The sequence below is a fragment of the Bos mutus genome, chromosome 16 (genome assembly GCF_027580195.1).
Source record: "Bos mutus isolate GX-2022 chromosome 16, NWIPB_WYAK_1.1, whole genome shotgun sequence".
Classification (NCBI taxonomy): Eukaryota; Metazoa; Chordata; class Mammalia; order Artiodactyla; family Bovidae; genus Bos; species Bos mutus.
The window spans coordinates 5,997,728-6,015,719 of record NC_091632.1 but is presented as its reverse complement, the minus strand read 5'-3'; the positions used below and the strand labels follow the sequence as shown (position 1 = coordinate 6,015,719).

At 59.7% G+C, this 17,992-nt stretch overlaps 1 protein-coding gene and 1 long non-coding RNA gene across 4 annotated transcripts in view; one reads left to right on the top strand and one right to left on the bottom strand.

Annotated features, from left to right (window-relative positions):
• SYT2 (synaptotagmin 2) overlaps positions 1 to 14,763 on the top strand; it is an 82,635-nt gene extending 67,872 nt beyond the window's left edge. Inside the window, exons 2-9 of one of the 3 annotated variants that reach the window (XM_070384646.1) lie at positions 9,749 to 9,936; positions 10,779 to 10,945; positions 11,571 to 11,690; positions 11,820 to 11,987; positions 12,141 to 12,308; positions 13,268 to 13,385; positions 13,776 to 13,909; positions 14,182 to 14,763. In XM_070384646.1, the coding sequence (XP_070240747.1) occupies positions 9,765 to 9,936; positions 10,779 to 10,945; positions 11,571 to 11,690; positions 11,820 to 11,987; positions 12,141 to 12,308; positions 13,268 to 13,385; positions 13,776 to 13,909; positions 14,182 to 14,388 (1,254 nt within the window). In that variant the 5' untranslated portion in view covers positions 9,749 to 9,764 and the 3' untranslated portion in view covers positions 14,389 to 14,763. Of the gene's footprint in view, positions 1 to 9,748; positions 9,937 to 10,778; positions 10,946 to 10,971; positions 11,988 to 12,140; positions 12,309 to 13,267; positions 13,386 to 13,775; positions 13,910 to 14,181 lie in introns of those variants that run through there. The other 2 variants (XM_070384645.1, XM_070384644.1) reach the window with 2 other exon arrangements.
• Positions 11,778 to 13,401, bottom strand: LOC138991224 (uncharacterized). The gene is made up of 3 exons (XR_011467190.1): positions 12,728 to 13,401; positions 12,150 to 12,284; positions 11,778 to 11,903 (listed from the first exon to the last, which is right to left on the bottom strand). It is a non-coding gene; the product is annotated as an uncharacterized lncRNA (long non-coding RNA).
• Positions 14,764 to 17,992: the final 3,229 nt, after the last annotated feature.

Sequence of the window (17,992 nt, the reverse complement as noted above, 5' to 3'; positions counted from 1 at the left end):
TCTGGGCCCCGCCGCTCCCGTCCCTGGGCCTCCGCACGTCGTCTGTGCACCGAGGCCCCTTCAGCGCCAGCGCCTCAGGAAGGCGTTCCTGCTCTCCCAGAGTGGGCCAGACGCCGCCCGGTACAGACGGCCCTCCCGGCCCCTGGCGGCCCTCACAGCCGAACCTTTACCCTGGTTCGTGTGCGGTTGCTGACGCTCAGCTTGCGGTGCGCTCCCCGCGAGCAGGGTGTGAGCCGCGGTGTTGACTGAACGCACGGCCCCACCCACCGCGTCCGGTGTCCCGACTGCTACCGTCTGGGTCCAGCCCCTGTGACCGGGCTGTGAGCGCACCCCTGGGGGCCCCCTGCCCGCCTCCCCCTCTGCCCCCTTTTGCTGGACTTCAAGGCCCCCGGCGGGCTTTCCCCGAGGCTGGTCGGTGGGCCCGCCCGAGCCCGGGGGCGCGGCGCCGGCCCCTGGCGGGTTCCGGCTGCGCTCGCGCGTCCGTGGCCGGGCCTCTGCTGTGCGCGGGCCGCGCGGGCCGTGGAAGGGGCTCCGGGTCGGATCCCATCACCGGCGGTGACCATCATCTCCAGGCAGACCCGGCGAGCTTATTCCTGTCGTTTTCACACCAGTTTTGAAACGTGGGTATTATTTTCTCCAGTTTTTATGTGAGGAAATTGAGTTTCAGAAAGCGACTTGTTGGCGTCACGTGGCACGCAGTGGGCACCCTGGGGCTCCGGCCGGGCTGCCTCCCCCGAGCACCGCGCCGGACCCGCGCCGCCGGGGCGTCTGACAGAAGCCCGCGGGTACAGGCTGCGTGTGCACACGCCGCACGGAACCCACACAGGCACCGCAGCACACCCACACAGACTATGCCACACACACACACACACACCACACACTCACATACACCCACACACACACACACACACACCACACACCACATACACACTATACCACACACACACACCCACACACACACACACACACACCCACACCACATACACACTATACCACACACACACACACTACACACATACACACACACACACACACACACACCACACACACACCACACACACACACACACACACACACATACACACTATACCACACACCCACACACACACACACACACACACACTATACCACACACACACCACACACACATACACACACACACACACACACACACACACACACACACCACACACACATACCACACACCACACACACACCACACACACACACACACACACACACACACACACACACACACACACACACACACATACACACACACACCACACACACATACACACACACACCACACACCACATACACACTATACCACACACACACACCCACACACACACCCACACCACATACACACTATACCACACACACACACACACACACACCACATACACACTATACCACACACACACACACCACAGGCGCCACAGCACACCCACACCCCCACACACACCACATACACACTATACCACACACACACACACACACATACACACCACACACACACACACACACACATACACACACACACCACACACACACACACACCACACAGGCGCCACAGCACACCCACACAGACTATACCACACACACCACACACACACATACACACACACACCACACACACACACCCCACCACATACACACTATACCACACACACACACACACACCACACACACACACACACACACACACACACCACACACACAGACTATACCACACACATATACACCATCACACACCACACAGACACCACACAGGCACCACGGCACACCCACACAGACTACACCACACACACACACCACACAGGCACCACACTACACCCACACACACACCACACCCACACACATATACATACCACCCACACACACTATGCCACACACACACAACACAGACACCCACACACACATACACAATACACACACACACACCCCCCGTACACACGCCACATCACACACACATTCCACACACACAAACCGCACACCACACACACATACCACAGATACCACACCACAGACACGACACACACCACACACGCATTACCACATACACACGTCTCACACACCGTATGCATACCACACACATATCCCACGTATGTACCATGCACAACACATCACACACACAGTATCAGAACTAGTAAGCCAGTTCATACGGCAGGACATGAACCAGTACAGGAAAATCTACTGCATTCATACGTTAGTAATGAACAATTTGGAAATGAAATTAAGCAGGTCCGTCTACCACAGTGTTAAAGAGACTCAATATCTACAAATTTAAGGAAAGTGTAAAACTTTATGCTGGAAAGTGAAAGGGAACATTGCAAGAAATTACAGAAGATTTTAAAGGGAAGGACGCTGTAAGACACTGTTGTTAAGGTGGAGATACTCCCGACACTGACCTGCAGATCCAGTGCGTCGCGGTCAAAATCCCAGATGGCTTGTTTTTTAATAGAAATGAACATGGCAATCTTTTTTTAAACAAGCACACCTTAAAATTTGTATGGAAACTCGAGACACCCGAAATAACCAAGACAACCTTATTAAAGAACAAATTTGGAAGACTCACACTGTCTAATTAAAAAAGTTAACGACAGGGACTTGTCCCTGTGGTCCAGTGGACAGGACTCTGCACTGCACCGAAGGGCACAGGTGTGATCCCTGGTCCTGGAACCCACATCCTGCATGGCGGCAGCCGCAGCCGACCACTGCCCCGCCCCCAGAACCAACAATACTTTACATGGTGATTAAGACAGTGTGGTGTTGGCACATGGAAACAATGCGACAGAGAACACAGGAATAACCCGCACATTTATGGTCAGTTGATATTTTACAGGAGCACTAAGACAGCTCAGTGGGGGAATAACAGTCTTTGCAACAAATGGAGGGCCGCACACAAAACACATTCATGGAGATGAACTCAGAGTGCGTTGTGACCTGAATGTAGGAGCTAGAAGCACATGGCTCTGCTAAGAAAGCCTAGGAGTAAATCTTTGTGCCCTTGGGTTGGGTGATGGTTTCTTAGACACGACACCAAAAGCACAGGCCATAAAAGAAACAAATTGGACATCATCCAAATCAAAGGACCCGTCAAAGAAAGAGCAGACACCGCAAAATGAGAGCAGAACGCGTCTGAAAAGGGGCTGGTACAGAACATACAAAGAACTCGTACAACTCAACAATAAAAAGAAATATTCAGTTAAAACATGGACACAGGATTTGAATAGACATTTCTCTGAAGGAGACATACAAGTGGCCGATAAACACGTGAAAAGAAACTTGGTGTCATTAGTCATCAGAGAAATGCAAATTGGAAGCCCAGCGGAATGCCACGTCACCTCTACTAGGACAGCCGTAGACAAAAGGATGTAACGACAGGTGCTGCCCAGGGTGTGGAGAGCTCGGAACGCTCAGGCAGCGCCTGCGGGAAAGTAAATCGGTGCAGCCATTTAAAAGAAATTGATTGGAGTATAGTTGATTTACAGTGTGTTAATTTGTGCTGTACAGCAAAGTGGTTCAGTTACACGCGCGCGCACACACACATTCTTCCGTAAAATATTCTCCGTTGCGGTGCATCACGGGATGTGAATGTGGTTCCCGTGCTGCACAGGAGGGCCTCGTTTACCGCCCTGTATGGAATAGTTTGCACCTGCTGACCCCGGGCTCCCGTCCTTCCCTCCTCTCCGCCCACAGCCGCAAGTCTGTTCTGCGTCCCGTGAGTCTGTTTCCGTTTGTAAATCGGTTCGTGTCCTGTTTCAGATGTGACATGAGTGGCATGTGATGTCACATTAGTGATGGCGTCTTTCTGACTCGCTTCACTCCGGTGATCTCTGATCCACCCACGTTGCTGCAAGTAGTGTCAGCTCACTCTTCGTGAAGGCTGAGTGTGCGGTGTGTGTGCAGCGCGTCTTCCCTGGCCGTTCCCGTCGGGGCGCTCCGGCGGCTCCCGCGTCTTGGCCACAGTGTGTAGCGTCGCTGGGAGCAGAGTGCGTGCATCTTTGAATTAAAGTTTTGTCTGGATGTTTCCCCAGGAGCGGGAGTGCCGGACCACGTGGGGACTCGGTTTTTAGTCTGTTAAGGAACTTCTACACTGATCTCCCCGGTGGCTCCGGGAAGTTTGGTAGTTCTTTAAAATGTCAAATGTAGTTACCATATGACCCAGCACCTCCGCTCACGGGTTTTTATCCCAGAGAAATGAAAGCATGCACAGAGAGGTTTACGGCAGCGTTGTTCAGGAAACTGAGGTGGAAATAACCGATGTCCATAAACTGATAAATGTGTGACCGGTGCGGAGGAATATTCCTCGGCCACAGAGCAATGAGGCACTGACGGCGGCTCCACGTGCTGCCCTCGACGCTGTGCTGTGGGAGAAGCAGGACACCGGGCTTGTGTCATGGGATTTCGTCTGTGTGAGAAGTGGGAACAGGGGAGTCTACACACAGCTCAGGGGTTGCCCAGGCTGGGAGGAGGGGGAGTGGGGAGGGACAGGTGAGGAAGTGGGGCTTCTTTTTGGCGAAACGTTCTAACTGGGTTGTGGTGATTGCTGCATGACCCTCTGAATATACTAAACCCCCCAGGGGAAAGGAAGAGTGCGTGGATCCCGTGGGTGTGAACTGCCTTCAGCTAAGCCTCCAGAGTCGGGGGCAGGGTTGCGGACGGCGGGGTAGGGGCGAGGGCCCAGGGCAGGGGCTGTGGAGGGCCGGGGTCTCCACCTGCCTCTCAGGGCGCATCTCCAGGTCGGGGCTGTTGACCAGCATGGAAGGAGCTGGCTGAACGCACGGCGAGTTCGCGGGGTGCCAGCGGTGGCTGCGCTGCCTCCGCCGAGGACGCGGGCTCTGAACTGTGCCCTCAGCAGGACCCTGGTGCAAGGGGATTGTAAAACTCCTGTGCTGCTTGTCTGATGACCTGGATCCCCAGGGGTGTGCCCCTGGCTGCCCGGTGTGGCCGGGCAGGCGGATGTCATGTCCGCCCCACCTGACCTCAGGGGGCCTATTTTGAGCAGCAGAAACAGCTCGGTGGAGAGGGGAGGGGAGCAGAGTTGAAAAACTCCTAAGATCATTACCTTAAATGAAGACCATCACAAGAATACTTTAACAGCAAGAACTTGAAAACGAGCCAAGCTCGACAGTGGATGACTGCACAAGTGGGGTGTGTGTGACTGTGGGGCTGGGCGTTACATAGCTATTTAAGTGAGAAGGGAAGATTGTCATGATAAAGGAAAATACTTGGGACAAAATTTTACATGAAAAATGCACAATACCTCACTCCCAGATGGAACTAGAGGTAAAGAACCCGCTGCCAAGGAAGGAGAGACACAAGCTTGATCCCTGGGCCAGGAAGATCCCCTGGAGAAGAAAATGGGGACCCACTCCAGTGTTCTTGCCTGGGAAATCCCACGGACAGAGGAGCCGGTGGGCTGCAGTCTGTAGGGTCGCAGAGTCGGATGTGATTCTGAAGCGACTTAGCATTCAAATTATATATAGTATGGTCTCAACACAAAACACAGAAAAGAATTCTTTGCGGATCCTCCAAAGACACACGAGTTGTCCGTGGAAGGCAGGGTCCTGAGGAATGTCACCCAACTCTCCTCCCTCCCCCATACACCTGGGTTACTGCTGTTAGTAACGAGCAGCCCTTGTTTCCCTGGCGGCTCAGACAGTAAAGAATGTGCCTGCAGGCAGGAGACCAGGGTTTGATCCCTGGGTTAGGAAGATCCCCTGGAGGAGGGCATGGCAACCCACTCCAGTATTCTTGCCTGGAGAATCCCATGGACAGAGGGGCCTGGTGGGCCACAGTCCATGGGGTCACGAAGAGTCACACTCGCTTGGACAGGAAGTTAACATGCCATTGTGGGGAGGGTGCAGGGCTGGCGAGAGGCCCTGACTCAGCCCGGGGAGGGAGCGGCTCCAGGGATGGACGTGGGTGCCACCTTCCTGGACCAAAGGCTGAACCCCACCCTGGGCGGGTGTTGATGGGGCCTGCGGCGCGGGGCCAAGGGTGGTCTGGAGGGTGGGGTGCTGGGCACCGGCGTGGGCCCGGGAGGACGGCTCGTTCTCGCTGTGAGCTGCCTCCTGCCCTGGGCGGGGTGCTCGGGTGGAATGGGGTTCGGGAAAGCCACGTGCTCTGGGTGAGTGCGGGGGTGCCCAGGCTCTGTTTCTGCCTCTGTGAAATGGGGGTGTGTGTGTGACTAAGGGGGGTTCTGCACAGCCCTGGGGGCACATGCCGGCCGGGGGGTGGTCGTGTGGGTGCCGCTGCTCCAGTGTTGCTATGGCTGGAAGTACCCTTGAACTTAAAGGGATTAAGTCGGAAAAAAAAGGCTTAAAAAATTTTTTTATTGAGGTTGACTTACAGCATCATGTTAGTTTCAGGCGTTTCACATGTCATACGCAGAGCCACGCTTTCTTAGATTCGTCCCCATGTGAGTCCCTACAGAGTGTGGAGTAGTCCCAGTGCCATACAGTAGGTCCTTCTGTTTTATACACGGTCGTGTGTATCCGTCAGCCCGGCTCCCTATCCCTCCCATCCCTTCCCCCTTATTTACCATGTTTATTTTCTACATCTGTGCCTATATTTGTTTTGTAAATAAGTTCATCTGTACCGCTTCTTTTAGTCCACACGAGTGATGTCTTTGTCTGACGTACTTCACTCGGTATGACCATCTCTGGGCCCACTGATTTCACGGCAGGGTTATTAGTCCATCCTCTTCGGGGCTGAGTAGTATTCCACGGTGTGTGCGCTGTGTCTTCCTTCTCCACTCCACTGCCGATGGACGTGCAGGTTGCTTCCATGTCTTAGGCCATTGTGAACAGAGCTGCAGGGAACACTGGGTCGCATGTATCTTTTAAAACTGTGGTTTTCTCCAGGTCAGTGCCCAGGAGTGGGGGTTCAGGGTCATATGGTTTTTCTCCAGGTCAGTGCCCAGGAGTGGGGTTCGGGGTCCTACGGTAGCTCTGCTTTTGATTTTAAGGAGCCTCCACACTGTTCTCCATAGTGGGTGTGACAATTCGCATTCCCACCAACAGTGTAGGAGGGTCCCTTCTCTCCAGGATTCAGTTTGCAGACTTTCTGAAGCTGGCCATTCTGACTGGTGCGAGGGGATGCCCAACTGGAGTTAGATTTGTGTTCTCTGATAATCAGTGATGGTGAGCGCTTTCTCATGTGCTTTTTAGCCATCTGTATGTCTTCTTTTGGAGAAGGCACTGGCACCCCACTCCAGTACTTCTTGCCTGGAAAACCCCATGGACGGAGGAGCCTGGTGGGCTGCAGTCCATGGGGTCACTAGGAGCCGGACACAACTGAGCAACTTCACTTTCACTTTTCACTTTCATGCATTGGAGAAGGAAATGGCAACCCACTCCAGTGTCCTTGCCTGGAGAATCCCAGGGACGGGGGAGCCCGGTGGGCTGCCGTCTATGGGGTCACACAGAGTCGGACACAACTGAAGCGACTTAGCAGCAGCAGCAGCATGTCTTCTTTGAGGAAATGTCTGTTTAGATCTTCTGCTCCCTTTTAAATTTTTTTATATTGAGTTGCATGAGCCATTTGTATATTTTGGAGATTAATCCTTTGTCAGTCTCTTTGCAAATATTTCCTTCCATTTTGCAGGTTTTCTTTTTGTTTATGGTTTCCTTTGCTGTGCAAAAGCTTTAAAGTTTACTTAGGTCTCATTTACTTTTGTTTTTATTCTTATTACTCTAGAAAATGGGTCAAAAAAGATCTTGCTGCAATTTATGTCAAACTCATGTCTATGTTTTCCTCAAAGAGCTTTATGGCTGTCTGGCCTTACATTTAGGTCTTTAAGCCGTCTGAGTTTACTTTGTGTTTTGGTGTTAGAAGTGTCCCGTTTGCCCAGCTCCACTTATTGAGGGCTGTCTTTACACCATTGTATATTCTGGCCGGCCTCCTTTGTCAAAGATGAGGTGCCCATAGGTGAGTGGGTTTATCTCTGCGGTTTCTGCCCTGCTCCATCGGTGCCCATAGGTGAGTGGGTTTATCTCTGCGGTTTCTGCCCTGCTCCATCGGTGCCCATAGGTGAGTGGGTTTATCTCTGCGGTTTCTGCCCTGCTCCATCGGTGCCCATAGGTGAGTGGGTTTATCCCGCATTCTGCCCTGCTCCACTGGTCTATGTTTCTGTTTTTTTTGTGCCGGCACCACACTGTTTTGATGACTGTAGCTTTGTAGTTTAGTCTGAATTCAAGGGGCCTGATTCCTTCAGGAATTCCTGATTCCTAGATTTTTCTTTCTCAAGATTGCCTTGGCAGTTCAGGGTCTTTTGTGTTTCTGTAAGTTCCAAAATTGTAAGTTTTTTTGTTCTAATTCTGTGGAAAATGCTATTGGTAATTTGGTTGGGATTGCATGGAACTGAATCTGTAGATCGCTTTGGGAAGTGTGGTCGTCTGACAACACTGACTCTTCCAAGAGCACGAGGTCCCTCCGTCTGTCGTGTTGCTGTGATTCTCTCATCAGGGTTAGTTTTCCGAGTGCAGGTCTGTTGCCTCCTCACGTAGGTTCACTCTGGGTGTTTTATTCTTTGTGATGCAATGGTTAGTGGGATTTTCCTCCTAACTTCTCTTTCTGTTCTTTTGCTATTAATGTGCAGGGACCGAGGGCTTCTGTGTGTTAATTCTGTGCAGGTGAGCTTCACTGGTCTTCTGGCGGCACTGTGAGGGTTTCCTGGCATAGGGTCACATCACCTGCAGGTGAGCTTCACTGTGAGGGTTTCCTGTGGGGTCACGTCACCTGGAGGTGAGCTTCACTGTGAGGGTTTCCTGTGGGGTCACGTCACCTGCAGGTGAGCTTCACTGTGAGGGTTTCCTGTGGGGTCACGTCTCCTGCAGGTGAGCTTCACTGTGAGGGTTTCCTGTGGGGTCACGTCTCCTGCAGGTGAGCTTCACTGTGAGGGTTTCCTATGGGGTCACGTCACCTGCAGGTGAGCTTCACTGTGAGGGTTTCCTGGCATAGGGTCACGTCACCTGCAGGTGAGCTTCACTGTGAGGGTTTCCTATGGGGTCACGTCACCTGCAGGTGAGCTTCACTGTGAGGGTTTCCTGTGGGGTCACGTCACCTGCAGGTGAGCTTCACTGTGAGGGTTTCCTATGGGGTCACGTCACCTGCAGGTGAGCTTCACTGTGAGGGTTTCCTGTGGGGTCACGTCACCTGCAGGTGAGCTTCACTGTGAGGGTTTCCTGTGGGGTCACGTCACCTGCAGGTGAGCTTCACTGTGAGGGTTTCCTGGGGGTCACGTCACCTGCAGGTGAGCTTCACTGTGAGGGTTTCCTATGGGGTCACGTCACCTGCAGGTGAGCTTCACTGTGAGGGTTCCTGTCACGTCACCTGCAGGTGAGCTTCACTGTGAGGGTTTCCTATGGGGTCACGTCACCTGCAGGTGAGCTTCACTGTGAGGGTTTCCTGTGGGGTCACGTCTCCTGCGAACAGTGACAGCATTGCCTCTTCCTTTCCAACCTGGATTCCGTTTATTTCTCGCTCTCCTCTAGCTGCTGTAGCTGGGACATCCCCTGCTTGCTGAGCAACAGTGGCAAGAGGACACCATTGTCTTGGTCCTGATTTTAGTGGTGAGGCGGCAGGTTTTCACCATCATGAGGATGTTTGCTGTGGGTCTGTCACATACGGCCTTTGTCCACAGTCTTTAGCTTCTGGAAGAGCCTTCCGCAGCCTGTGGGCAGAGCCGTCTGCACTTGGGCCTCTGGGGTGCTCACCCTGCCCCCTTCCCCCGCAGCTGTCCCTCTGCCACCATGAGGAGCATCTTCAAGAGGAACCAGGAGCCTGTGGTGGCTCCTGCCACCACCACCATGCCCGCCGGCCCAGTGGACAACTCCACAGAGAGCGGGGGAGCGGGCGAGGGCAAGGAGGACATGTTTGCTATGTTCAAGGAGAGGTTCTTCAACGAGATAGTCAAGCTGCCTCGTGAGTGTCCCTGTGTGCTGGGTGGGCCAGGGGGGTGAGACGGCTGCGCACTCTCCTAATATTTGGGCTCTAGGCTGGATTCTTTGGCAATCCCCTTCAGGACTGGGGGTAGTGGGGGCGGCAGAGGGGTCTGTCACTAATAAAGGGAATAGGGAGTTTCTGTGCCCTCACCTCCCTGGGCAGAATGTTCTTACAACTTAGAAGACTCAAAAGGTGAAACCTAAAGATGAAGTTACACTTTCCAGTTACACTTTGAAATAGTTCTGTTAGAAAATAACCCCCTCCCCACCGGGGCTTCCCTGATAGCTCAGTTGGTAAAGAATCCGCCTGCGATGCAGGATACCTGGGTTCGATCCCTGGGTTGGGAAGATCCCTTGGAGAAGGGAAAGGCTACCCACTCCAGTATTCTGGCCTGGAGAATTCCATGGACTGTATTGTCCATGGGGGTCACAAACAGTTGGACACAACTGGCCGACTTTCACTCACTGCTTCATAGATTCCTGGTGAAGATAGTGAAGAGATGCCCAAAGTCCAGATTTGGGGGGAGCAGCTGAGGGCTGGCCCCACTGCCCCTGCCACCCCCCCGCCCAGGTCACTAAGGAGCTCAGCCCTCTCAGCACTGCACTCAAAGGCTGCCCCAACCCCCACCATCAGGTCTGCACAAGGACTGTCCCATCCTCCGTGTGAGCCACAGTCACGTCTCAGCAGAGCCTGGCTGGGCCCCATGGGAGTGGTGACGGCGGGGGCACAGGGTGCGTCATGATGGGCAGAGCCTATCTGGGTTTCGACTAGAGGGGGTGGGCTGCCCGGTGGCACCGCTGACCCCGTCTCCCCATGGGCAGTGCCCCCCTGGGCGCTGATCGCAATTGCCGTGGTCACGGGCCTTCTGCTGCTCACCTGCTGCTTCTGCATCTGCAAGAAGTGCTGCTGCAAGAAGAAGAAGAACAAGAAGGAGAAGGGCAAGGGCGCCAAGAACGCCATGAACATGAAGGACATGCGGGGCGGCCAGGTAGGCGGGGCGGCCCGGTAGGCGGGGCGGCCAGGTAGGCGGGGCGGCCAGGTAGGCGGGGCCAGGCTGCTCTGCCGGCAGGGCTGGTCCGGGGCGAGCCCCGCCAAGGGACAGGGGATCTGGGGTTCCCACCGGCAGGCCAGCGGGCCAGCCAGAACTCAGAGAACTGGGCTCCTCTCCGCCCGTCTCCTGGGGGCCCAGCCCGGAAAGGGCTTGGAGGTGTCCCGTGTCTCCTCTTGGGCACCTCACTTCCCCTTGTTTGTTGTGTGAGATGTTTCTTGCTGAAGGAGTCAGTGCAGAGGACTGCAGGAGGGCTCAGCCTGGAGGCCTCAGGGTGTGTGCATGGGGGCCCGGGAGGCCTCAGGGTGTGTGCGTGGGGGCCCGGGCGCGCGTGGGGCCTGTGTGTGGGGCGTCCCCGGCTCTATGCGGGCTGGTCTGCGCTGCGGGGTTTCTCACCACCGTCTCCTCTCCTCTCCCTGTGGACGCGCCCGGCCTGGATGCCTGGCCCACACGCCTGGTACGTGTTGTCTGGGGTGGCGTCCTGTGCGGGGAGGACCGGCGCGGGCTCTGCATGGGGGCGACCCCCCTTCTGTCCCTGATGCACCCCGCTCTCTCAGCCCCCCAGGATGACGATGATGCGGAGACGGGCCTGACGGAGGGTGAGGGTGAGGGCGAGGAGGAGAAGGAGCCAGAGAACCTGGGCAAGCTGCAGTTCTCCCTGGACTACGACTTCCAGGCCAACCAGGTGTGGGGTCAGGTCACCACCTCCCGGCGAGCGCGGCCCAGGGTCACTCGGTTCCCTGCGGCATGGAGACCCTGCATCCTGCCTGGCCCCCGCCCACGGGGGGCTGACAGGTGCCCGCTCTCTTCACAGCTCACCGTGGGCGTCCTGCAGGCCGCAGAACTGCCCGCCCTGGACATGGGCGGCACCTCGGACCCTTATGTTAAGGTCTTCCTCCTTCCAGACAAGAAGAAGAAATATGAGACCAAAGTCCATCGGAAGACGCTGAACCCCGCCTTCAACGAGACCTTCACCTTCAAGGTGACAGGCGGGAGGCACGGCGGACCGTGTCCCGGGCCATGATCCAGGCCCGGAACAGCTCGGTTGGGACCAGAGCCCGAGTCTCTGCGATGTCCACAGCCTCCGGACGCCCCCGAGCTGCCCTGACCCCTTCATCCTGCCTGTGCCCTGCAGGTGCCATACCAGGAGCTGGGGGGCAAGACCCTGGTGATGGCCATCTACGACTTTGACCGCTTCTCCAAGCACGACATCATCGGCGAGGTCAAGGTGCCCATGAACACGGTGGACCTGGGGCAGCCCATCGAGGAGTGGCGAGACCTGCAGGGCGGGGAGAAGGAGGAGGTGAGGCGAGGCGGGTCGGGGCGGGGAGAAGGAGGAGGTGAGACGGGGCGGCGTGGGGAGGAGGAGGTGAGGCGGGGCGGGGCGAGGAGTAGGAGGAGGTGAGGCGAGGCGCGTCGGGGCGGGGAGAAGGAGGAGGTGAGGCGAGGCGCGTCGGGGCGGGGAGAAGGAGGAGGTGAGGCGGGGTGGGGCGAGGAGTAGGAGGTGAGGCGAGGCGGGGCGGGGAGAAGGAGGAGGTGAGACGGGGCGGGGCGTGGCGGGGAGAAGGAGGAGGTGAGGCGAGGCGGGGCGAGTAGGAGGAGGTGAGGCTGGCGTGGGGCGGCGCCGGCCGGGCCCCCGGGTCAGCTGCCGGGCGAGGCCGCAGGCGCAGGGGACACCGCGGTCCTGTTCTCTCCACTGCCCGCTTAGCGCCAGTGACCCACCTGGGTCCTCGTGTGTCCGCAGCGAAGGCCCGCGCTGTCTGAGCGGGTTCTCAGCACAGGGCTTGTCTTCCCGGAAGCGGCTGCAGCACCTGCTCACACACTCACCGAGTACGAGCCCCTGCTGTGCACAAAGCCTCTGTTTAGACGCTGCCCTCCGAGCACCAGCCCCTGGGTGCGGGGTTGCACCCTGACCGGGACATGGGGGAGGTGGTCGGCTTTGGCCCCCGAGGCCTCCTCTGAGACGCTTCGGCTCCACGCCGTGGCAGTGGCAGAGACAGACCCTCCTCTCTGGTCGCGAGGTCCCTGCACTCTGGCACTGACACCAGATGGGAGGTGCCAGGGGCTCTGAAGACGACAGCGTACGCTGCGGGCGGGACCCCACAAACCCTATGTCCAACCAGAGCCTCCTGGGCACCACCGGCCATGGTGCCTGCAGCTCCAGTGTCTGCCTGCCGCAGGCAGGGCTGGGCTGCCCCTGGCCCGAGGCCCCAAGGGGTCAGCCGTGCTGCTGAGATGGCCCGTACCCCGCTCTCCTGACAGCCGGAGAAGCTGGGGGACATCTGCACCTCGCTGCGATACGTGCCCACAGCCGGGAAGCTCACCGTCTGCATCCTGGAGGCAAAGAACCTGAAGAAGATGGACGTGGGCGGCCTTTCAGGTGGGCGCAGGGCTGCTGGCCGCCGCCCAGGGCACCTGAGCCCTCAGGCTGCAAGGGAGGTGGGGGCGGCTCCCAGGAAGGGGCTGCAGGGCGAGGGGCGGGCTCTGCCAGGCTGGAGGGCTGAGCGACCGCCCTGTCTTCAGCTAGTGCTCGGGGTTCCTGAGTCACCTTGGGCAGGCCGGTTTCATGTAGGCGTGTCTCATGGCCCAGGTCGGAGGATGGGTGGGGTGGGTCCCAGGTGTTCCCTGCCCAGGACAGATGTCACCAGGAGCCCCGAGCCCCTCACCGAGCCCCAGGCTGCGGCGGGTCACAGGGGCAACGCCCGTGACCACCCTGGCCCCGGGCTGGCGGTCCGGGGTGGGCTCAGGGCCTGGCCGCTGCACCCCACAGACCCCTACGTGAAGATCCACCTGATGCAGAATGGCAAGAGGCTCAAGAAGAAGAAGACGACGGTGAAGAAGAAGACCCTGAACCCTTACTTCAACGAGTCCTTCAGCTTCGAGATCCCCTTTGAGCAGATCCAGGTGCAGGGCTGGTGGGGCTGGGGCCCACTGCTGACCCCCGCGGGCGGGCGGGTGGGCGGGCGGGCAGACGGCCACCACCCTGGGGCCTGGATCCGGGCGCTTCCCGAGCTGCCCCTTGTGTGGGCGGCAGGCCTCTCTAGCATGGCCTTTGTTACTCTGCAAGGATGGGTCTGCCCCTCCGGCTGCACGGGACCGGCTGGGCGGAAGGAGGTGGGAGCTGGGGGCGCCGCCCGAGGGCTCCTGCCCACCCTCCCCCCTCCCTCCCCCCGCAGAAGGTGCAGGTGGTGGTCACCGTGCTGGACTACGACAAGCTGGGCAAGAACGAGGCCATCGGGAAGATCTTCGTGGGCAGCAGCGCGACGGGCACGGAGCTGCGACACTGGTCTGACATGCTGGCCAACCCCCGCCGGCCCATCGCGCAGTGGCACTCGCTCAAGCCCGAGGAGGAGGTGGACGCGCTGCTGGGCAAGAGCAAGTAGGGCTGCGGCCAGGCCGCCGCTGAGACCCGGAGCCACGGACACCTCAGCCGCGCCCCCGCGGGGCGCCCTGCCCGTCTGTGTGGTCGTGCCCCCGTCCCCTTTTTATAAGGACCCTCCCCTCCGACGGCTGTGGGAGGAGGGCCCCCAGAGGTGGCGTGGCCTGCCCAGCCCACCCCGGGAGCCGTCCCCGCTGCATGCCCGCACCCCACTCCTGCGAAGCTGCACCCCAGGCTCACCCCGAGGCGGTGCTCCCGGCTGGCAGTGCAGCCTCTCCCGTTCCCTGAGCGTATGGCCCCCCGAGACGGCGGCACTGCTGGGTTCTGGACAGGGCCCGCGCTCTGGCTCCTGGCCGGGCGGGGGTGCGTGAGTGGCTGCTTCGGAGGCCAGGCGTGGAGACTGGATTGTGCAGAAGTCACTGCCCCTCGGGCTGGTTTCGGGGACAGCATGGACCTGAGCTGGTGGCCGGACTCACACGGGGTCTGTCTGTCCTGCGAGCTCACCTTGTGGACGGGAGATGTCAGACCATGAAGACACAGAAGACCCCTCCCCAGAGAGAGGGCGATGGGCCTGCTGAGCCCTGGTCTCCGGGTGGGAGGCGCGGGTGCCGGCCCCCAACGGGGCCGAGAGCTGAGCGGTGTCTCCCCCCATCCTGCCAGCGCCAGTTTCCTCTTTTAGTCTCAGTGGAGCAGCGCTGTCTGTGCAGCCCCGGGGGCTTCCCGAGGAGGCCGTCCTTGGGCCCAGGTGAGCGGGGTGGGGGGGCAGTGGCCAGTGGCCGGCTGGCCTCCTGTCGTCCCCCGGGGCTTCTCTGGGTCCCCAGGGCATCCGTCCCTGCCCCGGGGTCCCCATGCTGGCTCCCCGCTCACCTCCCGTCCCCAGTGTTGATAAAAAGCCATATATACGTGAGTCCAGTGTGCACACAGGCTCCTTCCCCACCCGCAGCCTGGGCAGGAGCATCAGCCTGCGCCCCCCCGGTAGGCTCCCTCCTCCCCTTGCAGCCCCCAAGCGCCCAGAGCTGCTCCCCTCTCAGCCCACGTCCCCCCACCTGGACGGATGGCCGTCTTCGGCAGGCTCCTGCGGGAGGAAGATGCCGGGGCCCTGTGTGTGCGCAAGGGCTTGTGTCCTGGGGGCCCCTCTTCACGGGGGGGAAGGGGGCGGCCCTGCCTTCAGGACCGGGTGACCACAGAGCAGCGGGATTCGGTGCTTCCTGAGGATCCCCCCATTTCAGGGCTCCACCCCAGGCTGACTTCTCACCCCTCCCCTCCGGAGGACTGGCCTCCATCCTGATGCGTCTGCTGCTCTGGGGGTCTTGAGCCTGGATTTGGGGCTGGATGACAGTACTGGGCTGGCTGAGGGGCAGGGTGGGACCCCTGCCAGGTCGGCTGGGCCCAGAGGAGCAGTCTGAGGAGACGTGTCTGCTGGCCTGTGGCTGCAGGAGACGCACGCGTGCTCCTGTCTCTGCCTGAGGGTCCTGGCCTGGGCCTGTGGGTACCCTGACCCTCCGTGGAGTGAAGGTCGCCAGGAGGGAAGTAGCAGAGGTGCCTCTCACAGAGGGGCTGAGAGTGACACGCAAAACCCAGGCCCCCAGAAACGAGCGGGGCCGCAGGCTGCTTCCTCCCCTCTCCGGAACAGGGGCTTGGGGCAGGGCCTCCGACTGTGGCCAGGGGCGTGGGGGGTAGGGGGCGGGGTGGTCTCAGCACAGCCTCAGCCCCTCCTCCCAGGAGACCACACAAGCTCCTGCTGCGGTAGCCTTGGGGCAGCAGCAGAGAGGGCCAGGGTCCCCGCGGGGGTGGGGTGCGGTGGGGCGCAGTAAGCAGGGTTGGAAGAGACCCCCCCTGGGTCCCGCAGGGTCTGGGTTAGTTCTTGGGCCCCCCCTAGAGAGGCTGTCCCCGCCCCGCGGCCCCCTCTCCACCTAAGAGCCCTGGTGGCGGCCGACACGGAGGGGTCCCGGGCCTGATGCTGGCCGCCCTCAGCCCGGCAGCCCAGGTGCCAAGTTAAACGTGAGTTTCAGACAAACCACCAGTAACTGAACGTGTGAGACCGCCCTCAGTGCTGGCCGGGATGCCCCCGCACCCACTGACCTGCGGCCGTGCTCTGTTGGGCAGCCTCGTCCTGCGGCCACTCCTGCCTCCCCGGCTTGGGGGCAATGACGGGTCGCCGGGATTGTACCCACTTTCGAGCTGCAGGACTGGGAAGGGGACGCTGTGACCTGGAGACAGAGCAGGAGCCTGAGAAGCCAGCCTCGTCTGCCTCCACGCGCATTCAGCTGCACACGATGGCGGCCACCCATGCACACGCCGCCCTGCCCACGCACGCCCCGGCTCCGTGCCAACAGCTGCATGGCCGCGCCCAGAGCCCAGCTCCGCACCACACCCCCGAGCTGCTCCCCGACCCCGTGTGTGAAGTCCGTGTCTCCCCCAGCTCCCCACGCCTGAGGAGTTGGCCTGGGCCCAGCCTGACCGGCTGGTGCGTGTCCATGGCAGAGCTGTTCTGGCGGCCTGTGTGTGTGGCCTGCTCCCCTGCCTGCTGTCTGATCCACTGAAAAGCCATACGGAGGTCTCCGGGGCCGTCCTGTCAGAGCCCCCGGCCCCTCTGACCAGCTCCCCTCAGGACACTGTGAAGGGCTTGCCTGCCACCCCCCTGCCCCGCGTCCCGAGGACAGATGCGTGTCCTGCGCTCCTGGTGGGGTCCCAGCGGTGTCCCCCCGGCCCTGCTCCACATGGGGGGGGTGGGCAGTGGGGGCCCCGGGGGACGACTGGGATGCATGGGAGCTGTTGGAGGCTGGGTCTGTGGTCGGGTCCTGATGCCCCCGGGTGGACGCACAGCTGAGGGGGCGGGGGTGGCGGTGGGCAGCAGGGCTGGAGAACAGGTGCGTTCAGCTCCTGCTGTTGGGCAGGGACACCCCAGGAGTGGGCAGCTGTGGCTGCTCTGAGGTGGGGGGGGTGGGACCCCCATCCACACCCAGCCCCGCCCCACTGCCCCCTGGGGAGGGAGGGACCCAGAGGACGGCAGCTCCTGCCAGCAGCCCTTGGGTAGGGTGGCCCTTCCGTGGGCCCTGCTGAGAGGGTGCACTGGCTGAGGCCATGGTGGGGCGTGGGCCCCGCGCTCCACGAACTGGGGGAGGGGGTGTGGGCGGGATGGACCCCAGACCCCTCAGAGCAGCCGGGCGTCCTGCCCCGACCCCTCCTGTCCCAGCACTGGCGCTGCGGCTTCTGAAGCCCCCAGACCAGGGCAGGCAGGCCCAGGCTCCTGCAGCGTGTGGCCCACCGGGACCCCAGCCTGCCTCACAGGCCCCCCCACCCCCACCCCCTGCCCCCGCTTGGCAGTGCCCCCCACCCCACCACGGACTCTGGTCTCTCGTCAATTTGTTCTTTTGTAATGAGCAGCATCTCCTTATTAAAGAAAAGAGCTGAAAGCAAGCTGGGGGTGGGGGTCTCTGCTTGTTCCCGCTGGGCGGGGTGAGGGCACAGTTCTGAGACCCTGGCCCTGGGCTCAGGGGGGTGGTGGGCATGCGGGGCCCTCAGGGCAGCTTCTGGGGGGCCTTCAGGGAGGAGGGGTGGATCAGACCCTCGGTGCCCCCCCACCAGCCAGCTAGAGCAGGCCTGGG